Genomic DNA, 24,135 nt, shown 5'->3' with positions numbered 1-24,135 from the left:
ATTGCAAAAACGTTAATTTACAGAATTGGAGAACAATTCGAGAACTTGAAATCCTACAACGTGCCTGTAACATTCAACACAAAATAAAAATGTTATAATATAATTTTGAGCAGATTTCAAGTTTCAGATTTTTTCTGGAGAGAAAACATGAAATGGTTTTCTTGCATTACTGCTCATTCACCCTTACCTGATTCATTGCCAAGCGTGTGATCAAAAATAGGTCCCGCCGTGGGAGGATAGGAAGGTCCATTGAACCGCTCCCATTCACCATCCTCATTAAGATCTTGTATCCAGTAACAAAATCCATTTTCAAAATTACAGTCAATTTTCTCTTCATCTGTAGATACATTTATTGAGCAATTAGAAAACAGCTGTGGTACTTGGAACATGTCTGATGTACAAGAGTAATGATTTATACTATTTGCTTCGGGGACACGTATAACAGCAACATCTACCATCAGGAACCAATACATTCTGATAAATTACAACCGCAGAAAAAAACCTGCATCTAGAATCCCTTTAATATGTCACAATGGATCTATGCTAAGCAGTATATATATATATATATATATATATATATATATATATATATATATAGATAGATAGATAGATAGATAGATAGATAGATAGATAGATAGATAGATAGATAGATGCAGTGCATACTAAAGAATTAAAACTTGTGAGAATATGAATATTAAAGAAGAAAAGAGCAAATCAAGTTGGGAAAAGAAACAGTGCCAACACACCCGAGGAGGATAGCGATAATTTGGTGGAAGCCAAATGTATTCCTTTGTGGGTTTTCTTTTAAGTAAGCCATGCGATATCATGTGGTCAGAGCAAATAACTTGTACAGTGGTCTTTGAAAAGGAAAGTTAATCCAAAATTTGCATCAGGTCTTAGTTGTGGCAGACTGAGGTTATATATAGAATTATCCATTGGGTAACAGTGAATTACAGGGATGTGTCTCACCCAGGGGTTTTGACTGACATCAGAGACAAAATGAGAGCAAGGTTCAAGTTATCTGTGATGTCACTCAGAACCCTTAGGTGGAAAACATCCCCATAATTCACTTTTCACTCATCTATAAGTTTATGTTATGATTATAAAATCATCTACCCTGTTTTGAGCTGATACACAAGGGCAGATGTGTAGTGGGTGAGTAGAGGTGGGTTAGCCACTTAAAGCTCGAGACAGGCTGAAGCCTGAAGGCTGGCTTTGGCTCAGCTCAAGGTTTTGTTGAAACCTCTAAACCTTGATGAGCTGAGCTTTCATGTGGCCTCTGTCTGTTTGCTGCTCTCTACCAAGCATGTGGCATTAAGGCTACAACTGCTGAGCAGGTTCAAGTCTAGGCATTGGCTCAATATCCTGTGCTTCCGGGCAAATCACTTAAGGTCTGAATATGAGTTTGGCAGTCCGTGGAGGCCATGGCAATGGTGAAAGTCCCACTGCCGTCAGCTTGGTGGTCGGACCGCTGTATTATGAGTTATGCTGACCTATGGAGCAAAGGCCATTGTAGTCCCACCAGCACTGCCAGGCAGTACAGACTGCCATGGTCCCGAGGCAGCACAAACAGGCCAGGGGAGCCTCTGTTTATGCCGGACACATTAAGAGGTTGCACATCGCCAATGTGACCATGGCAGTCCAAACACCAAGTCCCAGCAGGAGGGAACGGGAACTATAAAGGGAGACACTCGCCTGCAGGAAGCCTTACACATCTGGTGCCACCCTGGAGCCCATCACACACATCCTGCCTCTGCAGCTGATCCTCGAAGGAGACCATAATCCACGCCGCCGTGGGCGCAACTGACCATATGTACACACACCTACCTGTCACATCAACCATTTCAACTGAGCATTGTGCTATCGTCCACATGGTTTGGGGCTCACACTACAGGCACCAAGTACACGTCCCATTGCGTACACAGTCATAAACAGAGAGAAAGGTGGACACATTCACACTCACAATGCACCCCCTTTGGGCAGAAAACTCACACTGCACTGCAACACTACACAAAAACACCCGTCAGCTCACCTCAGGGACAGGGACAGTGAAAAAGGGTACACCACATTCTCTCACACAACACCAATAACACAACATCACTTATAGAAAAACAACTCACATACTCACAGTGCTCATATGCCTTGAACTCTCATCACATTCGACACATATGTATGGATGTGGCATGGAACACAAACAACACTACAACTAAACAGCCCTGCAATTGACACACACATAACAGCACAATGGAAGGACAATGGCATGCACAATGGACAGAGACAAATAGACACAGATCACTATGCAACAAATACATACACAATTGGGATGGGGCCAGCAGGAGGGCTCATGGAAAGAGGCTTCACTTGGACACATCCCACTTTGCACATGCCCATAAAACAACATTTGCACAGGAACTTGCCCTACATCTATCTCTGGGACAAACACTACTAGACCCAAGTAACACGCCGATCTGCACAATGTGGAAGTGCAAGTCACGAAAGCGCATACAACTCCAACTGCATAGGACATACCTCCACATGAACTAGTTGCAAGGTGCACACAGCTAAATGGACACATACACAGTTGAATGCAAACAAAGCTAGCACAGCTAAACACAATCTAAGTCGGCACAAACAAAGCTCAAGCTGACACACATCAGATGAATACATGATCCATATAAGGGGGAACAAGTCTAACACTATGCATGCTCACATTGGACAACACAAGATGGAATGCTTACCATAACAAACAATCCACAATGCCATGACTCCACCATTGCATGAGCACCCATATATCCATACACTCAACATATACCCTTCTGTTGGGGGACAGAAGCACTGCCCACAAACTCGCAAAGTGCAAACAACAGCAAAAGGAACAGCAAGCAGGCTGAAACACACACAACTGTAGGTACACAACACAAGTCACTCAGGAACAACACAATGGTAAAAAAGGAAATGCAGGTCAAGTTTATACCCAATATAACAACAACTGTTTGGTTTATTTGAAACAAATCATTCAGAATGAAGGCCGTTGACCAGTCCATGTTATGTGGTAAGATAGCAGAGTACTGTGTCAAAACCTAACTCATAACTGCTAAGTAACCACCGCAGGAAGGGGCATCAAGGGGGCAGGCAGGCAGCTCAGGTATCATCCTTTGGGAGGGGGTTTGGTCTTGGTTTGGGATGGGTGGTCTGCTTTTTGAGAGGGGTGGTCGTCTTCTTGGTGCGATGAAGTATGGGTGCTTGCCGGAGAGGCAGAGTAAGCCTTAGAGGTAGAAGGGAGAGGCTGGGAACTGGATGGGGGCCTCATGGGTCTGGGGCAGGGGTGGAGGGAACAGGTAAAAGGTTGAGGTCAGACATAAAAACGTTCCTAAGGGCACAGGGATGGTCTTTAGAAGGGAGTTGGGATTTGGAGGTCGAGAGAGTGGTTGTCGGCTGAGTACAGGTGTGGATGTCATGGGTGCATGCTTATGGGAGGTATGCTTGTGTTTGGTGGGTGTCTGCTGCATGGATGAGTGAGTGTGTTTGTGTGTCTTGGGGTCTGGGAGTGGGAGGTGCTCAGGGATGGATTGGTGGATGTATGTGCGTCTGTTGGGGTGGTGACTGTGGGTATGCTGGATGTGGATGATGTCTGCATGTTCATAATTGTGATGTATGCAGGTATGGGGCTTGTGGTGGATGCCTAGAGTCTGGTGTGGTTTCTGTGGTTATGATGGGTGTGTCAGTGACTAATGGTTTTGTGTCTGTGGGTATGCTGGATGTGGTGTTTGTAATGCTGGGGGTTTTAGGGGTGTCTAAGGAAAGTGTGACTGTTGTGTCTGCTGTTTGTGTGCATGCCAGTGTGTTTGTGTGTGCTGCTCTTGTGTGTTAATGTGGATGCATGCAAATGTGTCTGTGTGATTTGGCTAGGTAGGGGAAGGGGGATTTGAAGTAGGAAGATGGAAATGGAGGGGGGACAGAATGTGGGGGGTGACTGGCTGCCATCAGTGTGGAGGCCAGAGCCTGAAAAGATCTCTGTAGGTCAGCCATTGCACCATGAATGCCTTCCAGGAATGCACATGTCTGTTGTAGCTGAGTTGCCAATCCCTGGATGGCATTCACAATGACAACTGACCCACAGAGATTGTTCTCAGGAGGTCAATAGCCTCCTCACTGAGGGCAGCAGGGATAACAGGGGCTTAGGTTGAGGTGCCTGTGGCAAAGGAGATGCCCACCCTCTTAGGGGAACGGGCACGGGCAACTTGGTGGGGAGCAATAGGGAGAGTGGCGATAGAAGAGGGGTGGTGGACAAGGATGCTCCAATGGGTCCACCACTACTACGGAGTGTCCACTGGAAGAATAATCTGATGATGATCATAATGATGATGATGATGATGTTGATGGTGTGGTCTCTCCTGTAGCACTCCCCTCACCCTCCAGGGCACTGGGTCCCTCTGTGTTGGTGGTATCTTAACCCGAGGTCCAATGGCCAATGCTTCCCCACTCAGCTGTGTCCCGTCTCCTCCGCTTGCTGGTGCTGCAAATGCAAAGAGAAATAGGTTCATCACATTTCCATGATCACACTTGAACAACAGCTCTGATTAGCATACATCACCATGATGTCAAGTAGGCCCTGGCAGCAAACTCCACCTAAGTAGTCCATACATGTGCCATACCATAAGCATGCATGCCATATGAACTGTCAACAGTTGAACACAGTAAAATCAGGTTCTCAGACAACTTCAATTGCATGGCAGAAGTTGTGCTATCACAATAACCACTCAAACATTAGAAGACACCATAAACCTCAAAGGTTTGACCCATGGAGTAGATCTCAGTCACCTGTTGACATACAGTAGTGGGCCAATACAAAATGCATTTCTACAGATATCACACAGGGTCATGCACACATCTATGACCCACCAATAGGACACGATGATACAAAATCATGCCATGTGGATGGCAATAGTACAATATCATGGAGAAGGTCATCTGGGAATACCCATGTCACACTGGAAACATATCAACAAGTGATATTTGTCCAAATAGAGTCATGGAGGTAGTATTAATGTTGCACTGATAGGCCACACATGTGGCATGGAAATGGACCATGTAGACATCATGTGCTAAATGTCAGGGACAGCTGTCCCCAAAATACACAACACAATGAATCAGCAAGCCCGGGGTAATCACCACTAATGTCTGGAAGCCCTTACAATGACATACTCTGAGTGCATCAGTAGAGGCCATTAGTCATTTGCATGTTGGGGAGACACAAAGATTTGCAAGTACTTGTAGAAGGCCCTCAACATGATGCCCAATGGAAAGATGCATCACTATCCCCATTTTGGTCATGCAAACCCAGATATCTGACTGTCGATGAATACCTATACCTAACACGTGATTTCAAAATAACAACAAGTCACTTCATGATGCATTCCAATAGTCAGGGCACAAACCTTACAGATTTCAAATGTGCAGTGCACTTTTCCACATGATGCCACATCAATGGCATAAACATTCACATAGTTGCTCTAAGCTCAAGGCCTACATGTCATGTTCCTCATTGCTACTGTAGTTGTAATGCCAAATGAAATGCTATGACGTGTGATGGTATGTACCAGCTGATAAACAATGGTGACACACTCCTGTATGTGGCACAACATGAAATGTATCCTCAGAAAGGGACACATAGTGACATGTGGTCCCCCTCCCGCCTCCCAGCTGTCCTCTCCTCCGTCCTACCTCCCTACTTAATGGCGGCTGCTGCGCAGTAGGCTGAGCAATACCACTGACCTGGTCAGTGCATTGCTCTGCCTCCCGCGGCTCAACCCTCTAAGTAGAGCCTTTTCCCTGTCTCCTCTGAACTCCTGACCCCTGTCAGGAGTTTGAGGTCGTCCTCCACCCGCAGGCTTCTGCCTGCGCCTCATCCCTGGTGTCTAGTGGGAGAGCTCTGCTTTCCTACTAGGCTACCTTCTGCCTCTCTCCTCCTTTTGCTTTGTTTTGCTCTGCTCCACTACTGTCCCTTAGTGCTCCTTTTCCTTGTTTCTCTCTGACTCCACTCTCTCTCTCTCTCTGTCACTTTTGCTCTCCCCCTCTCTCTCCCCTCCCGCTGCTGCCCGTGACTCTGCCCCCTTTTTTGTGCCGTTTTTCGTCCCCCTCCCTCCTCCCAGCTGTCCTCCTCCCCACCTTCCTACTTAATGGCGCCCGCTGCAGCAAAGGCAAGCCTGTCTGCGCCCGTCCGTGCCTGGACCGTGCCCAGCGACAGAACCCCTGGCTCCCGTCCCCCCGCCACGCACATTTTCACTACGACACCGCCACCCTCTGTGCCCTCAACACCGGTCGCTCTCCCGCCTGCCTTCAAGCCTCCCGCAGAGCACCCGCGGACCCTTCTCCTGCCAGAACTGCACCTTCACCAGCCTCCACGCCACTGACCCACCCACCAAGGCAGGATGCAAACATCTCAGATGTATCCTCCTCAACACCCTCTCCGTCCATATGCATGCAGTAGAGCTATGGAATCTACTTGACTCAGCCTCCACAGATGTCTCTTTCCTGACCGAGACCTGGATGAACCCCTCCTCAGTGCCTGACATCGCCATAGACATCCCGGACAGCTACAAGATCACCCGCAGGGACCACTCCAACAAACCAGGAGGAGGCAACGCTATCATCCACAAGAAAACCCTCAGGATCACGACCAACACCGAAGACACCCTCAGCACCACCGAACTCCTACACTTCCAAATCCACACTGACCCAAACAACACCTTCCGAGGGACCCTCATCTACAGGTCCCCCGGCCCACGACAGCAATACAGCGACTCCATTACCGACATCATCAGCATGCATGCTCTCGCATCCACTGACTACATACTCCTCGGAGACTTAAACTTCTGTCTCGAGAACACCAATGACAACAACACCACCACCCTGCTCGACAACCTCTCCAACCTCAGCCTCAAACAGCTCGTCACAACACCAATCCACTCCACTGGATACACACTCAACCCTATTTTCTCCACCAGCAATCATGTCTCATTCAGCCACACCACCAAACTCCACTGGACAGCCCACCGCTGCATCGACTTCTCCTTCAAGAAACTCATGACACACCATCACCCACAACGGATCACCCACCGAAGTTTGATCAAGGTCACCGAAGACCAACTTATCACAACCCTCTCCCAGAACCCACCCATTGACACCACTGACATTGATGCAGCTGCCCGCAACTTCAGGCAATGGGTCAACACCTGTGCCAATACTCTTGCCCCAATCAAGAATCCCTCCGATAGACGCACCGACAGAAAAGCCTTCTGGTTTACCGCTGACCTCAACGAATCTAAGCAAAGCTGCCAAAGACTCAAAAGAAAGTGGCACCAAAATCAGACTCTGGACAACCCCACAGCCTTCAAAAATGCCATCCACTGACACCACCAACTCATCTGAGCCACCAAAAGAACCGTTTTCAAAGACAGAATCAACAACAAAGCACACAGCCACAAGGAGCTCTTTCACTTCGTGAAGGAACTCTTCAACCCCAGCTCCAATGCCAATGACATCCCACCATCCCAAGACCTCTGTGACACCCTAGCCTCCTACTTCCACTGCAAGATTGAAGACATTCATGACAGCTTCAGCACCCAGACCACCCCGGCAACCAACAACACCACAGATTTACCTCCAACCAACCTCCTGCTCTCCTGGACCCCCATCAACGACAACAACACCACTGAAATCATGAACACCATCTACCCCAGCTCTCCATCTTAACCCTGCCCTCACCACATCCTCAACAAAGCAAGCTCCGTCATCGCACCCTAATTATAGAAGATCATCAACAGCTCCTTTGAGTCCGCCACATTCCCGGAAAGCTGTAAACACGCTGAGATCAACGCCCTCCTCAAAAATCCCAATGCGGACCCAAAGGACATCAAGCCCTTCCGGCCTATCTCCCTGCTCCCCTTCCGGCAAACGTTATTGAGAAGGCCGTCAACAGACAACTAACCCACTTCCTAGGAGAGAACCGCATCCTGGACCCTTTGCAATCCGGATTCCGCAGCTACCACAGCACCAAAACCACACTCATCGCCGCTACCGACGACATCAGAACCATACTGGACACTGGCGAAACTGCGGCCCTCATCCTCCTGAACCTCTCGGCAGCGTTCAACACCGTCTGCCACCACATCCTACACTCATGCCTCAGAAATGCTGGAATCCGCAACAGAGCCCAGGACTGAGTCACCTCCTCCCTCACCGACAGAACCCAGAGAGTCTGCCTCCCCCCATTCCACTCGGAGGCCACCAAAATCATCTGCGGCATAACCCAGGGTTTGTCCCTCAGCCGGACCCTCTTCAACGTCTACATGATCCCGCTCGCTAACATCACCCGATCCCACAACCTCAACATCATCTTATACGCTGACGACAGCCAGCTGATCCTCTCCCTCAACAAAGACTCCGCCAAGACCTACCTCCACGAAGAAATGAAGGCCATCGCCGAATGGATGAAGAGTAGCTGCCTCAAACTCAATTATGACAAGACGGAAGTCCTCATCTTCGGCTCTACCCCCTCCGCATGGGATGACTCCTGGTGGCCTGCCACTCTCGGAACCTCTCCGACTCCCACCGACATCGCACGCATCCTAGGATTTATCTTGGACCCGTCACTATCCATGACCCAGCAAGTCAACGCCATCTCCTCCTCCTGCTTCAACACCCTTCAGATGCTCTGAAAGATCTACAAATGGATACCCACCAAAACTAGAAGAACAGTCACCCAAGCCCTCATAAGCAGCAAGCTGGACTACGGCAATGCCCTCTATGCAGGAACCATGGCCAACACTTCCAGAACGCCTCCACACATCTCATCCTGGACATCCCCAGCAACTGACACATCACAGACCACCTGAAAAACCTGCACTGGCTCCCAGTCAACAAGAGAATCATCTTCAAACTCCTCACCCATGCTCACAAAGCACTGCACAACACCGGACCAGAATACATCAACAGACGACTCTCCTTCTACACCCCGACCCAGCATCTCTGCTCGGCTGACCTTGCCCTCGCAACCGTCCCACGCGTCAGCAGAACTACACCCGGTGGTAGATCATTCTCGCACCTCACCACCAAAACGTGGAACACTCTTCCCACCCACCTACGCCAGACCAAAGACCTCCTTACCTTCAGGAAACATCTCAAGACCTGGCTGTTCTAGCAGTAGCAACATCTCCCCCCTCATCTTTTCCCCCATCCCCTCCTCAGTGTCTTGAGACCCTCACGGTGAGTAGTGCACTTCACAAATCCCTCATTGATTGAATGAATGATGGCACATAAATCATGTAAAGGTACATTCCCCACTTACCAAGGGAAAGTTGTGCTTCACAGCCGCATCCAAAGAACAATCTAAGCCTTGTCACATCTATGTTGGACATCTTCACATTGCAGACTGCAGTGAGGAAACAGCGCCCCATACGCTGAAGACAACTAGTAGATGGCTATATACACATTTAGCCAGACACAGGGCAGAGTACAGTGATCCATCACCTACTTAACTTTGGCCTGGCAGCATTGGGAGTAGCTGTCTGTTGCCTAAAATTACACCCACCACAACAACAAAAGTACTCAATTGATATGGCATGTCTGAAGAATAAGGTCCATATTTATTCTTTTTGAGTGCCACATTTGCACCGCTTTTTGACGCAAAAGCAGCGTAAACTTACAAAATACAATTGTATTTTGTAAGTTTGCGATGCTTTTGCATAAGAAAATTACACAAATGCAGTGCTAAAAAAAGTATAAATATGGGCCTAAGTGTTTTTTGGATTCCATCCAGTTGTGTCCTAGGTCCCTGGGCCAATAGGCAAGGCACTTCAGTGTACAACACGACATGTCTACACAAACAATCACCTATCCACTGTGTGACGCATGCCTCATCCCTAATCGTCAGTGGGAGCTGTCAGAACCTAACTCAATCACTTGTGAATGGGACAGGCAGGACTAGGCCCTGTACTCACTCCCTTGTGGCTGCTGTGCTGCCCTCAAATGCCCATCAAGCTCTGGATATGCCTGCCAGAATGTGGGCCATTAAGGTGTTTATGGTCCTCCCTGCCTATGCTGGGAGGACAGCTCCAGCTGGGGCTCCACAAACCTCTGGGCCCAGCTTCTCTGGTCCTCCCACCTTTTTCTGCAGTGGGCACTCCTCTGGCTGTGGACCCTCAGGGTCTGCACCTTTTTGGCAATGGCTCTCCATATTCCCTTTTTTGATGGGCATTGACCTGCATGAAATCAAAAGAGAAATCAAGAGATCACGTTCACATGTTTCATCAGAAATGGTTGAGTCACATACATGTCAGTAACATCAAGCTAGAACTTTCCTATTTCTCACTACTCCCCACATGTGACACATAGAAGCCAACAAGTACAGGGATATGGCTACATACATACATTTTTCCATCTGCAGACTACCCCACTATTCTGCTCAGGGCCTACAATGACTAAGCCAGCTTACTGACATCAGGTAGGCCATGCTCTAGCAATCTGAGTGAGATAGGAGCCACTATGAGGCAAATCACACCTCCATGGCTTTTGAAGGGTAAACTACTTTGACATGAATGGACCAACATATTCACACTATGTGAGAGTGACTCTCTGCATAAGGTCCCTACAGGCAACTGTTAGAGTACAAACTCCTCCCTTACACATGGGTAACAATGAAGGGACTGGCATGGTGGATACAGAAAGTGTCTACCCTGTCCATGTGTGGACATGTGGCCTAGCAAATGTAGACCCATGCAACTTCAGGTGGCCTGTACCACAGAACACTCGTTTAGACATATGTGTTCAGTCTACAGAGATGGCATCCAAGAAACAAAGGCATGCTTTGTTCAGTTTCTGCTATGTGGTCAAGCTACTGAGTCACATATCATGACCTCCCAGGAATCAACACACTGTCTGCACTGTGGAACTGTCATTTATGCAATAAACCTGCAAAGGACAATTATGACCTGTGGGAAGGTGACAACAGAGCTGTGGAAGTAAGGGACCTGTAATGAGTCACACATTAACAATGGTGCTAAGTGCACATGTGGACTAGATTACCAATATACCTCTGAACCCATTCCTAATCTAATCAAAGGAATGAGGCATTCTGGGAAGGATTATACACCAGAGCCTCATACTGCCCACATGATAGGATCTGCTGGGGTACAGGTGGTGGGCATTGTGCAACAGGTGTATAGCCACAGTGACTCCCCCCCCCAGCCTAGACTAGGAACCATACTGGGAGATACATGTGACAGGCCCTGGTCTCTGTAGGCTGAGCAGACAGAACCTACCTGACAAAACATTTGCAACACTTCCCTGCATGACAGTACATCATGTAGCCACAGCACATTGGCATGTGGTGTGTGTGTGTGGCAACCTGGATGGCAGAGTGAGTCATGCTATTCCTTCTAAACAACAGTTCTGCAAGAGCAGATGTGTAAATAAAGCTCTGTGGCACCATACACATTGCTCACATTACTCACAACTGACTCATATAACTTGCATGCTCAGGTACTGCTGTCATGCACATACATGTTGTCTGACATTTATATTTACAACAATCATGAGGAAAGACATGTCAGTGAATGGCAGTAATGTCTCCTCACCTAGATAGGGGCATCCAACACAAAGATGATCTAGGAACCACCAAAAAAACACTCAACACAATGAGAATGAACTTTACAAATGGCACGGGCAACCAATATCTGGACATTGTCCCTCCTATTGGTGCCAGAGAGACTGCACCAACATCCACATGGGTAGTCAACCTGGCACCCATGGCTGCATTCTAGCCTGTGAGGAGGGAAAGGATGGTGATTTACAGAGAAAACTTTGCACATGAGGTACTTACCTGCTCCTCTGTTGCACTATACAGTTGGTCATACAGAGGTTGGACCTCATTCACTGGCCTTTCCAGCTTCTCTGGGGAGAAGGAAGAGGCCCTATCACCAGCTATACGTGGCATGATTGCTCCCAGAGGCAGCACACAGCAGCTCAAGTAGTAGAGGTCTTTCTGGCAGCAGTGTTAGGAGTCAAGTGAGTGAATCTGCAGAACATGGCGGTCACGTTCACCATATATGTGGTCGTCACTGCTGACAGACACAGCCGTTGGCCTGCAACCATCAATGGCAATGGCGTTAGTCAATGGGTGTGTCTGATGTGGTTGCAACTGCCTACGGTCATGACGACTTCCGCTGGCCTTCATGGGCAGTTCCTAATGTCCAGTGGAGTAGGTCAGACAGCCGCCATTTTTGACCCTGACATGCTGTATTTGACTATTTGCATTCTGTCACAACCAAAAAACATGTGATGTAAGCACACATACATCATTATGTTCTATTGTCAAGTAGGACCTTCTCCTCAAGCAACATATTAGCATGTTGCAGGGCACAGATGGCATTGAACAGCAGTGCAACAGTCTTTTTTGCACTTGGGGGAGGCGGTCACATTTCGAGGGGCAACTGTGTCACACAACATCCTACTTTGGTCCCATACTATGTAGTGGACACGTGCAAAACATGTGAATCATATGTGACTCTTGTATATTTGCCACCTTGGATATATATTGGGTGCCATGTCTATGCAGTCTGAAATGCTATATCTCAAGATATTGTTGGCATGCATTATGTATGTTGCTGTGGACACACTTACTAATGTTAGAAATCGTGTCTTGTCACACATAGGTACCCTGGGAAAAGGAGGAAAAGTCAAGCCCCTGTCTACCATCCACTGCCAGACCTGCAGACCACGGAGCATCGCTATATCATAATGTATTATCACCTGCATAGGCAAACAATAGTGGACTTGTGTCATCAGCTGAAGCCAGATCTGACGCCAGCTATTAGTTCTCCAACCAGTGTACCACCCATTGTACAAGTCATGTCAGTGATGTATTGACTGGCCACAGGGTTCATCTAACCTACAGTGGCCCTGTCAGCTGATATGTCCCAGCCTATGTTCAATATGGTGTTGAGGGATGTCCTGTCTGCACTGTTGAAACACCTTGACACCGATATCCATTTTCCCCGATGTGTGGATTTAGCAAATGTGAAGGCAGACTTTTGTGGTTTTGGCTGCCTACCACATGTTGGCTTGGTGCCACCCCATGCCAATGAAGAAGTCTATTGGAACAAGATTATATTTCATTCCATCAGCATACAAGTAGTGTGCTTGTCGATCTCTACATTTCACATGTGTGTGCTCATTATCCAGGTTCAGTCCATGATTCCTTCATTATGCAGAACAGCAGCATACCCCAGCTGATGTCACAAATGCAACCAGAGAGGGTCCGGATGGTTGGTAAGTCACATCTGTACTGGTTCGGTGTGTGCAATGTCAGGTGCTACAATCAAGAAGTGTGGAACTCATTGATGCAAATATGTCCCATTCCTTGGCAGGAAACTCTGCATATCCGAATTGTCTTTGGTTGTTGACACCACTAAGTAATCCAACTACACCAGGAGAAGTCAGCTTCAGTGAGGCCCATGGAAGAACAATGCGGGTCGTGGTGCGGACATATGGGCTCCTGAAGGCTAGATTGTGGTGCCTTGATCGGACAGGTGAAGCCCTCCTCTACTCACCCGGGAAAGTGTTTCAGATCACTGCGGCATGCTGCATGCTCCACAAATTTGCCCTGTGTGGGGACATCTCATACATCTCAAAGGAGGGGGAGCCTGCAGTGCCACCGGGTGAGACTCTTGAAATGCCAAGTGAGGATGAGCGTGGTGAAGAGAAAGGAGCTGACTTGTGGGAAGATCTCATCAACAGCTACTTTTCATAAGTGTAAGTATGTTCTGGGGGGATATGACTGACTGTACAATGGACTGTACTAGTGAGAATGTGTCAAGTTTGTTTCACAGAAAACAGCTAAGGAGCTGACACTCTGCAAAGACCAGCCAAAGGCTGTTAGGTTAATTTGAGTTTGAGACATCCCCACATTGAGGATGTTGCTTTGTTAGTATTAGTTTCCCTGCAATGTAAGTGGTTTTCAAGGTGCGGGAAATGTGATTTGTGTCAGGGTTATGATTTCAAACCTATACTCCTTGTTTTGTCTTTATACAGGTACCTTCACCATGACATCCTCATGTGAGCATTTCAGATTTGTGTCATTGACAGGTTTGTGATGGTGTTAGGACAGACAAAGTGGAAATGGATTGTTCCAAATAATGTTGGTCACATATTTTGGGTGTTACAGAACTGTACCAAGACAGCTTGCACGGTGTCTTGGTGGAAGGTCAGAAGTGCCCATTGGAGTTGTTGTATGTGCTGCGGATGGGCCGCTTGCATCATGTCTGTCATCATATGGGCATGACACATGTAGTCATAGATTGCAAAAAAGATAATTTTACCTTTACATTGACTAAACACTTTTTGCATAACCTCTATGTGGCTGTCAATGCGTTTCAACACTGCAGGCCACAGTGCCTGTATCACAACACAGACAGATGTGTGTGTCATACCACCAGATGAATGATAACTGGACCATGATGGGCCTGTGATCAGGGACTGTTCACTGCCATCTGTCTGTATCTTGAATTATGTGATGTTGGAAAACTTTATTGTGGTATGTGATAAGGCTCAAGCTGGTGAAATCATCCACTTCCATGTTTGCCTATTCTATGGGTCAATGTCTGGCAAATCCTTTTCCTCCGTGGCCTGGGGGGCTGTACCTTGGGATATGTACTATGAATCAGTTTGAGTTACACATTCTTGTTTGTAGAAGTCTATTCATATAGATAGCCTATGTGCTTTACTCTAGAATTAAAATGTATTTGTGTTACCAGACACTTGTGCTAATGTGTTGATGTTAAATGATTATGGCCCTGAGCCGGACACTATGTACCTGTGACATATCCCTCTTTGCACAAGTAGCTTATGTCCTCATCATATGGGCCACATAGTCTTACATCTCTACATAGCAATTAGTGGAAATGAAGTAAGCAGACAAAATGTTTGTGATGGGTGAATTTATTACAATGTGGGTGCAAAACATACATTGTGGAAAGACATGAGCTCAAAAGTAAACTGAAGGGGTTAGTTATATCAACAGAGATGATGCCATACCTTTGGGAGTCAAAAGTCCAGAGGACTTCTCCCATTTGACCAGGTACATGGTTCAGGATCTGTCAACAGAGTAAATGTGTGGCACACAAAGGAGGTCCCCTGGGATGATGTCCCTTACTGAAAGTGGTGGGTGTCTAGACATTTCAAACTCATGGATTCTTTGCTGGATGTCCCTGCTTGCAGGGGGTTCTGCTGCCACTGAGCAGGGGTGTCTGGGGCTGGTAGTATCCCTGGAAGCGTCTCCCTTCCAGTGGTTGGCAGTGATGTCAATGGTTCTGTTGTTCCTGCACCAAAAGAAGGTGTGAAGTGATATTGAATAGCCCTGCTCAGGGTGGTGTTCATATCCCTCATCTCCATGTTGTTTTTCTAAGCCTCCCATTACTCCCACATGGCCTGATGAGTGTCCTTCTGTAGCTGCTTCATTTCCCATAGTTCACTCAGTACCTGGCCCATCAGGCCTTGGAACTTGTGATAGACCCCCAAGAAGTGGCTGATGGTGTCCTGTTTGACTGCAGCCCCAGTGGCCTCACCAAGCTGGCCCACAGCATCCCTCCCATGCACCCTACCCCCACACACCTGTGCCCTTGCAACAGGTTGCCCACTCCACTTGTTCCTGTACCCTCATTTTCTAAAGTGTTGCACCGCAACTCAGGATCCAGGACTGGGGGCAAAAGATGGTGGACACTGTACTTGGTACACATGTTGGGGGGCAAATGGCTGCCTGAGAGGTTTTGATGTGGGCACAGTGAGACTCATTGTGGCCATCTGACTAGATTGCCCTGATGGGTGGGGACAGCCCCCTTGTCCTCCTCACTCAGCAGTCCAGGAGTGCTGTTCTCAATGAGGGCTTCATCTGGGGGAGGGGGCAGTCTCCTCTGTGGCCTCTGTGTGCCTAGTGGCAGCTCAACCTGTTGATGTGAAATGTGCAATGTTAATTGTTGTATTGGGACATCTACCGTCAACATCAGTGTTACATTAAGCAGAGACCTTGTTTGAAGTTTAGTTACAGTTGATTAAATTGTGGCAAGTGACCATAGTATTGGATGTTTGACTTTGCATGTGTGAAGTTTTAGAATTCTTTTTGAACCAAGCAGCTGATGTGATGTGCAGATCATGTGCACTTTGGAGGATGGCCTGGAAATGTCATCCTACCCCCAGTGCAGGCAACACAGTGTCTGTGCAAGATATGGCTTTGGCCTTTTTGTGGTGTAGTTAATTGAGATGCCGGCAGAGACAGGAGTTTGTTGTATATGTGACTAGAGTGATCATGTGGTAAGTGTTGTGTGAATGTGTCTGCTGCCAATACCATTCTGGTGATGCATCTTGAGGCCTTTGGAATCATTGTTTTGCACACTGGGTAAGGTGTCCTTCCTGTCCTCAATAGTTTAATCTTGGCTTAGCATGTCAAGATGGAGTTCCGTAGGCATACACATGTCTGAGTTGAGCATGAGCTGTATCTTGGTCCCTCCCAGGTCAGTAAACTTCAATTGAGTGTTAGCAAGCAAGTGTATTTTGGCAAGTGACTACTGGTCTGGTTTTTGGAGTCTGCTAGGAGTTGCGGTCATATCACTACTGCTGAAGCAAATATGTTAATTAGAGATATTAATAAGTGTTTATGCATTTTGAATAATAATAATAAAATGTAGAAATAAATAATGTAAAGAATGAATGTGTACGTTCGAAAATGTGCCCTCAGAGAGTGGTCATCAAGATTCACAAATGTACTAATAAAATTAATAACGTATGAAATATAGAAACTGTATTAAAATAATGTAGTAGTATATCATATTGAGATATATAACATATGTTTTGCATTATATTGTAGAGTTAATTTAGCTGAAGTTGTGGCCTAGTTCCGCCAGGCCTTATGCAGAAGCTGAATTATTAGTGCGCTATAGAGAAGAGAAGATACTGTGCTGAACTGACCCTGAACTGCTTATTGTTTAATAAAATCTGCCCAGCAAAAATCCTAAGCATGAACCAGCGGACAGGAGATGATGGAATCATAAATGTATCAAGGAGTGTGTAAAGCAGACAAGATGTACTTTCCCAGGACTCGAACAATGGAGACACTCACTGGAGAAGAGGATGCCACATTTTTGGTACCTGACGAGCCAGATGATGAGGACACCGTACAGTGAACCAATCAACACCTTGAAAACTGTGTAATACTAGAATTCATAGATTTGAAAAACTAAGATCATTGAATTGAGTCATAACTGGTGACTAATTGACCAATTAGAAATTGGGGGATAGTCTGAACGACTTCGATAGAATGACAGGACAAAGGGGAAAAACTTCAGAATAGACTTTAGAGGTTAGGCGTTGATGTTCGGAGATTCGAGATTCTGTAATTGGGCTCAATCTCTTGAGAGCCTGATGTGATGCTGATTGATTGATGACCTGAAGACGAAGACTGACTTTGTTGCTGATCCATACCGTGGATAGGTAGCTATGACAATGTGACTGTAACTCATCGTTATTGGCTTATGTTGAGGCATTAGAATGCATGTTTTCTCAAGTTCTGATTAGATTATGTTATTGGTGATCACTAATGAATTAATTTTGAGTGGATTTGAATAAAGTTTGAATTAACCCCATGGCTTAGTATTGTAACCAATAGGGAAATAAAATTGTTAAAACGTATATTGAGTTGTGCTTTTTCATGAATATTGACGTTATTAACTACTGACTAATGTTTTGTTTATTGGTTATTGGTTTGTGTATTGATTATTGATGAACATTGGTTACACCATAGCTAGGATACTCCATGCAAATTAAAAGGTTCATCGACCTATACGCATCCCCATATAAGTTTACTTATTAGGGACCGGGCACGCTAGCAGTTTTTGTTAGCAGCTTGATGGTTAGTTTCCTTGGAGAACTAGTTATGTGGTGGAGAACTAGTTATGTTTATATTAGGGTTAGTTAATCATTTTTATGAGAGTTTAATTTTGTTTTCTGAAATGGCAATTGTAGCAGAGATGATATCAGGAATCCCCAAGGTGCCTCCTGCATTATCTGTCAGCATCCCCAGGGATTAGGGTTAAATCATATCTCTGTTCTTGGTTAAACCTTCATGTTTCTAAGTAAACATAATGCGCTTTGTTACACAATTGGTTTTTATCGATGCTCATTTTACCAATGCATGTTTGCTAATGTGAGCAGAAGTAGACATGTGCTCAACTTGGGTGTGGTGACTCATCCACATGTGGAAACTCAACTGCTTTCTTGATTGGCTATCAATAGCAGAGTAAAGCATGCCCCCCTGCTTGGCTTTGTTTTGGTTCCTGATCTCAGCATCTGATTTGGCAGTCCAGCCCCTGCTGTCATCCAGGAATTTTGAGGCAATTATTTTCTTTGTTCCTGTACCAGCTGACACCAGCATTCCTCCAGCACTCCAGAATAGACTACAGCTAAGTGACTAGTGTTCCCCAGGGAGTTTATTATTTGAGCGCCGCGCTTTCCTAGAACAGCTGGTGTATTTCAGTCCTCATATTTTGGGAGAGTGCTTATCTTGAAGAGACAAATGCATTTCTGAACATTCTACATTATTATTGTAGTTACTTGCCTAAATGTGCTTCAGGAAATCTGCTTGAGCTCAAGTACTACAAAAAGTGACAGTGCAATTTTAAAAGGACATTTACGTGACTTTTCTTTCTCTAATAGCAGAACTCTTGGATTTATATTGTGTCATTCATGCCTGTGTTTCGGGTTTGAGGAATTTGCTTTTGAAGAGTTTTTCACACACATAATGAAACCAAACCAAACTGTGACACCCTAACTGTTTAAACCCAGAGTGGACATTTGTATTGCTTGAATTGTTTTTGTTCCTTTTAGTTTAACCCTATGCATGCAGGAAAGTTATATGTGATATAATTAATGCCCTTGTTTGTCTTTCTTGTGCATGATAAGTGCAACCACAATTCTTATTGTAGTGTGCAACAGTGAATCTCTGTGAAGCCAGCCCTATTGTCTCAGTGCTTATTGTTATGGTACTCAGTTTGGGTTTTTGGTAATGCAGTGTTAGTAATTGTGCCAACAGTTATTATTATCCAAGAAAAGTGCTGGAGCATCCCGGTGTTCTTCTACCACTCCGTGCCCATATCAGATAGAGAGACTCAGTTTAAAGGAAGTTGAGTGTACTAATTCTGCTATCACTCTGTCAACAATGACCTGCCCCCCGAAGATACAGGGTGCCTGGCTGGACCGGCAAGACATGGCAGTGTTTTGTCTCTTTCTCTTCCACTCCCCCTTTCCTTTTGGGACACCTGCCGGGGTTTCTGTGTCCACCAGGAAGTGCCGAAAGGTGTTCCAGGAGGTTGGGGGCATACCATTGCCCCTGCAGACATCCTGCTTTGCAGGTGAGTGGCCCGTCTTGACAGATGATGTCCCCTTAAGCCCAGAAGTGACTTTCCCAGATCCTGGATCCTGCAAGTAGTGTTGGGTATGTTCTCGGCGTTTTAGTGACAGTGTGAAAGTGGTAGATTGCGCTTGCAAAGGCTTATGCAAATTGCAGGTGAATTGTGACGTATGTGAGGGAATTAGGCAGTCTGTGTACTCCAGTTGAGGTTAAGTAGGAGTGTGCGGACTCCGCAGTATGAGAGAAGGGAAGTTGTTGAACTTCTTATGTGTGTGGTGCTTTGTGCTAAAAAATTGTCCATGTGGTTGTTGGTGATGTACGGATCCTGTGTGGTCTAAGACTCTGGATTATAATGACAAGTGTAGGAGTCACTTAGGTTTTTGATGTAATCTGACTGGTTTAGTAGGTTGATCAGGCGTGGTCAACAAGTCGGTGTGTGAGTTAAGTGGGTGAGTGAAATTTTCAACTGAGATTTGGCGAATCCTATGTGCACCAGGACAAACCCATTGATCAGTTGAGAGTAAAATTTGCGGGTCGAATTTTGCTTGCAGATGTGAGAGACTGAGAAAGAGGAATAGCTGCATGAGCGAAAAGGGCCATCAGTGAAAATCAGTAAGGTCTCTAAAGCGATTGTGTACCTTCCTGTAGTAAACCAGCTGATTTGTTTTGGTTATTGTTTTTTTGGTTAGTGCTCGCAATAATTTGTATTAGTTTTGTGTGAGCTGGAGTTTAGGAGGACAAGTCGCAAGACTTTGTCAGCCGCAGTGTGTGAGTGTGATGTCAGAGTGAGCTGCGCTAGGATAGGTTGGTTAGTAAGAAGAGTCACATGCGGATTTGTAGCCGTCTGTGTGAGACAATTGGGCGAGAAAGCGGGTGAAGAGAATCCTGGGAGTAAAAGTCATTTCCTTATTGAAATGAATAAAAACAACAGAGAAAGATGAAGTTTTTCAAAGCGTTTGGGAGTGCCATGAAGGGTGATACATACATTAAGGCGACAGTGGGGGATTCCACCCCACTGGAAAATTCTCCGGCTTATATTGTTATGGAGGAGAGAGGTATCACGCCATGTCTTTGGTTAAAGCAGTGGTGCAAATTGACAGAAAAACAGGGAGCTTTACCACTTCCAGAGCATGGAACGTTTAATTTGAGAATTTTGGATCAATTGCGAATGACACTGTATGAGACAAAGCCTCTTCCGAGACCAGCACAGTTTGAGGCATGAGCAGTTTGGGAGCTCATAGCAAGAAAGCAGCAAGAAATCAAATTCCAGAGAAGAATAAGGAAGGTAGATAAGTCTCTAGCACAGGCAAGATGGGATTGGAAACAGAAGAGGTGGAGAACAACAACATTGCAGGACGTTAAGTTGTTTCCTGCTATCATAGAGCAGGATGAGTCGGAAGGGAAAGAGGAAACTAGCAAGAGTGATAAGAGTTCATCAGGGGGTAAGAAGAAGAAAAAGACCTATGTAGAAGAGGAAGATTCAGATGTTGAGGATCTTACTACTCAGGTGTTGAGAGATCGAACTCCCCCATATGCAGTACATGAGGAGGGTCCAAGTACTAGTTCTGCTCCAACTGTCCAGCTCAAGTGTCGGGAACAACGGGACCAGTGCAAGCAGGTAATGGACAGGTACAAGAGGTGGTGCAGAGTACTCCTAATGTAGTGACTACTTCAGTAGTTCAAGCGCAGATGCACCCACCACCGATACAGAGAATTTATCCAGAGATACCAATTCTCAAGACAACCTTGAACTTGGTACCTATGGAGCAAGTGGTCCTGAGGCCGATGTTAGTTCAGACTGAGCTGACTCCAATGTTGAAGGCTCAGGCACAGCCACAAGGTTTGCCAAAGTTCACACCAATGACAGGGACACAGTCAGATGTGACACTAGTTATGAATCAGAGCATGGGAGTAGCCCTTCCACAAAATGCGGGTGTCAGAGTGGCACCAGATGTGATATCGCTACCGATTACTGTTGGTCCAGCAGTATCATTATTTGCGCAGTAAAAGCTGATTGCAGGAGAAGAGGGTGAAATGTAACAAAGCCTCATGAGGAGGGGGTCAGAGAGCATGTGCAGGTGGTTTCATCTATGGGTCAGACCTTTGATGCATCTAGTCCATTAATGGACCTTAGTCCCCTTGTTGCCCTTCCAGATGCCGTAAATGGCCCAAGTGTAAGTCAGAGCTTGAAGCTTTTGACGCCGCAAACTCCAGGAGCAGTGGTAAAACAGGTGCCATTGCTGAACGCAAGTAATATTTCATTAAAGGGATTCACAGCAGTTAAATGAGTGGTTAGATAGTCTGAATACTGCAAGAAACATATCCAAGGGGGAAGAGCAAATTGATCGCGTAAGGCTGGCTGTGGAAATGACTGAACTTGTTGAGGGATCAATGGGAGTGAATAGGTTAGAATTTGATACTGAAGAGGAGCTGAGATACTTGTGTCCAAGAATCACAAAAGAAGTGGGCAAGATACATCAGAAATTGGCACATTTAGCAGAGAAGCATGACAGAAATTGAGAAGACGAAGCATTTGAAACAAAGTTACAGATTAGATTTTGAGGCAAAAGATTTCGAACATATGAGGTCAGCTGGAAGGAAAGCACATCTTAAAGAACCATTGCAGAGTGCTCAGATCTGGGGAGCATTAGAGAAGTGGGAAGGCAGATGGGCAAAGAAAAAGGATAAATGGAAATGAGATTCACAAGAAGGGTCCAAAAGTATTCAGAAAGAAAAGGATCCAGTAAAATTTTTACCAATGAGGGAAATTCCAGGAGGGCAATTTGTTCACGTTCCTTGGCGCAGGAGTGATATTCTGTCATTCACAAATGATTATCCAAAGCTGAGGGAGAAACCGGTTGAATGGTACCAGCAGACAGATTTGAGAAGCTTTCGAAATGTCTGTGGGAAGACCTGAATACTCTGTTGGAGATAGTAGTGCCAGCTAATTTGTGGGTTGAATGCAAGAGAGATGTAGATTGGCAGATGAGTGAACCAGAAAGAGATAGAGTTACAGGTACACCATCTCCCGAAGTGATGAAACATTATTATAAGGTGATTGAGTTCCTGAAGACAAGAATCTCATCTAAAAATATTGAATGGCAGAGAATTGACAAGACAGTGCATGAGGTAAAAGAATCAAAACATGCGTACTATGAGAGGTTGTTGAAGGCGTTCAAGGAGTACAGTGGCAAGGAAGCGATTGAGCCAAAAGACATGCTACACTTTGTGTTCAGGTTCATGGAAGGATTGCGACCTGAAAGAGGTCAGATGATTAAGAGTTCTGATTTGCTGGCGAGCAAAACCGATTGATGAGGTATTGAAATATGCTAAATAATGTAGTAACAAGATTAAGCTGAAGCAGAAGAAGCTGAAGGAGAAAGCGATGGTGATGCAGATTAAGGCAGCTCAAACAGGAGTGCTGGGAGCTTTTGTTCAGCAGATGCCCGAGCAGCAAGGAACTGTTATGTTCCAACCTCAGGTGAGAGGTAGAGGTTATGGAGCTAATATGAATCATGGTCCAGATTTGAATACAGTAGTGGTTCAAAATGATGTGCAAGGGATAAAAAAAGATGTTGCTGTGTCATCTTTGCGGAAACGTGGGACACTGGAAGCGGGAGTGTCCGATGATGGTTGGTGATGTCAATACATTTCAAACTGTAAAAGCTCAAAGAATGAGAGGAATTAATCCGAATTTTCGGAATGACATTAATCAAATTCAGAATTTTCAACCCATGCAGCAGATGCAAATGACACATGCACAAATGACACAGTTGCATCCAATGCATCAGCAGGTTCCTATGGTACCTAGACAGCAAATGCAGATACCTCAAGCCCCGATGAAGCAACAACAGATGATGCTTACTCAGCAGGCCACAGGTCAGAGGTAAGACAGAAGTAGTGACACAGTGCACTAATTCCCATTACATAGGGAGAAGTAAATAATTGACAAATGGATGTGTGAGAGTTCGGATGAGGAGCCATGCATGCTTGCAGCGTCCCTGGAGGTAGATCAGAGAGGACCCTTTGTGAGAGGGAAGGTGATGGGTCATAGGGTCTCATTTCTAGTGAACACAGGAGCTACGTACTCTACAGTAAGAAGTGCAGAAGTTCTGTACTTACCTCTATCAGGCAGGACAGTTCAGTTTGTGGGGTAGCGAACAGACAGTTGATAAATCCAATCACAGATCCAGTACAGGTTGAGATTGGCAACATTCAGGGACTGCATACGTTTGTAGTCTGTGATTCAAGTACAGTATCCATACTGGGAAGGGACTTGTTGTACAAGACCAGATGTTCGATTAATTGTTCAACTGCTGGAATAGTGGTTCAAATGAATAGTGATGATGAGGAAGAACAAGCTCCTGAAACTGAGAATGAAACCACAAATGAAGAGTACAGCTGATTGAATTTTTACCGATGTTTACTGTGAAAGAATTACATGCAGATTTACATGGAACAGTTCAGAAAAATGTGTAGGACCTGACAGGTAAAGAAGTGGGTTTGATTAAGGGAGTGGAGCTGATTAGGATCACTTTGAATCATTTGGGAAAATTCTGACATAAAGTGTCACCTTTGAAATTGCAGGACTGTCAGAAGTCAGTAAAATACCTGTGACACCAAATTGAGAAAGGGTAAAAGAGGATTTACAGAGAAAGGATTACAATGATATTGCAGAG

General features: G+C 45.7%; 1 protein-coding gene across 1 annotated transcript in view; it reads right to left on the bottom strand.

The window, feature by feature from the left end:
- The window catches only part of TMPRSS15 (transmembrane serine protease 15), a 1,384,111-nt gene that overhangs the window by 730,504 nt on the left and 629,472 nt on the right, over window positions 1-24,135 (bottom strand). The window contains exon 11 of the mRNA XM_069204099.1: window positions 188-337. Within this exon, the coding sequence (XP_069060200.1) occupies window positions 188-337 (150 nt within the window). The remainder of the gene's footprint in view (window positions 1-187; window positions 338-24,135) is intronic.

The sequence above is a fragment of the Pleurodeles waltl genome, chromosome 8 (genome assembly GCF_031143425.1).
Source record: "Pleurodeles waltl isolate 20211129_DDA chromosome 8, aPleWal1.hap1.20221129, whole genome shotgun sequence".
NCBI classification, from domain to species: domain Eukaryota; kingdom Metazoa; phylum Chordata; class Amphibia; order Caudata; family Salamandridae; genus Pleurodeles; species Pleurodeles waltl.
The sequence above is the reverse complement of the archived record's forward strand: the minus strand, read 5'-3'. Positions and strand labels throughout refer to the sequence as shown.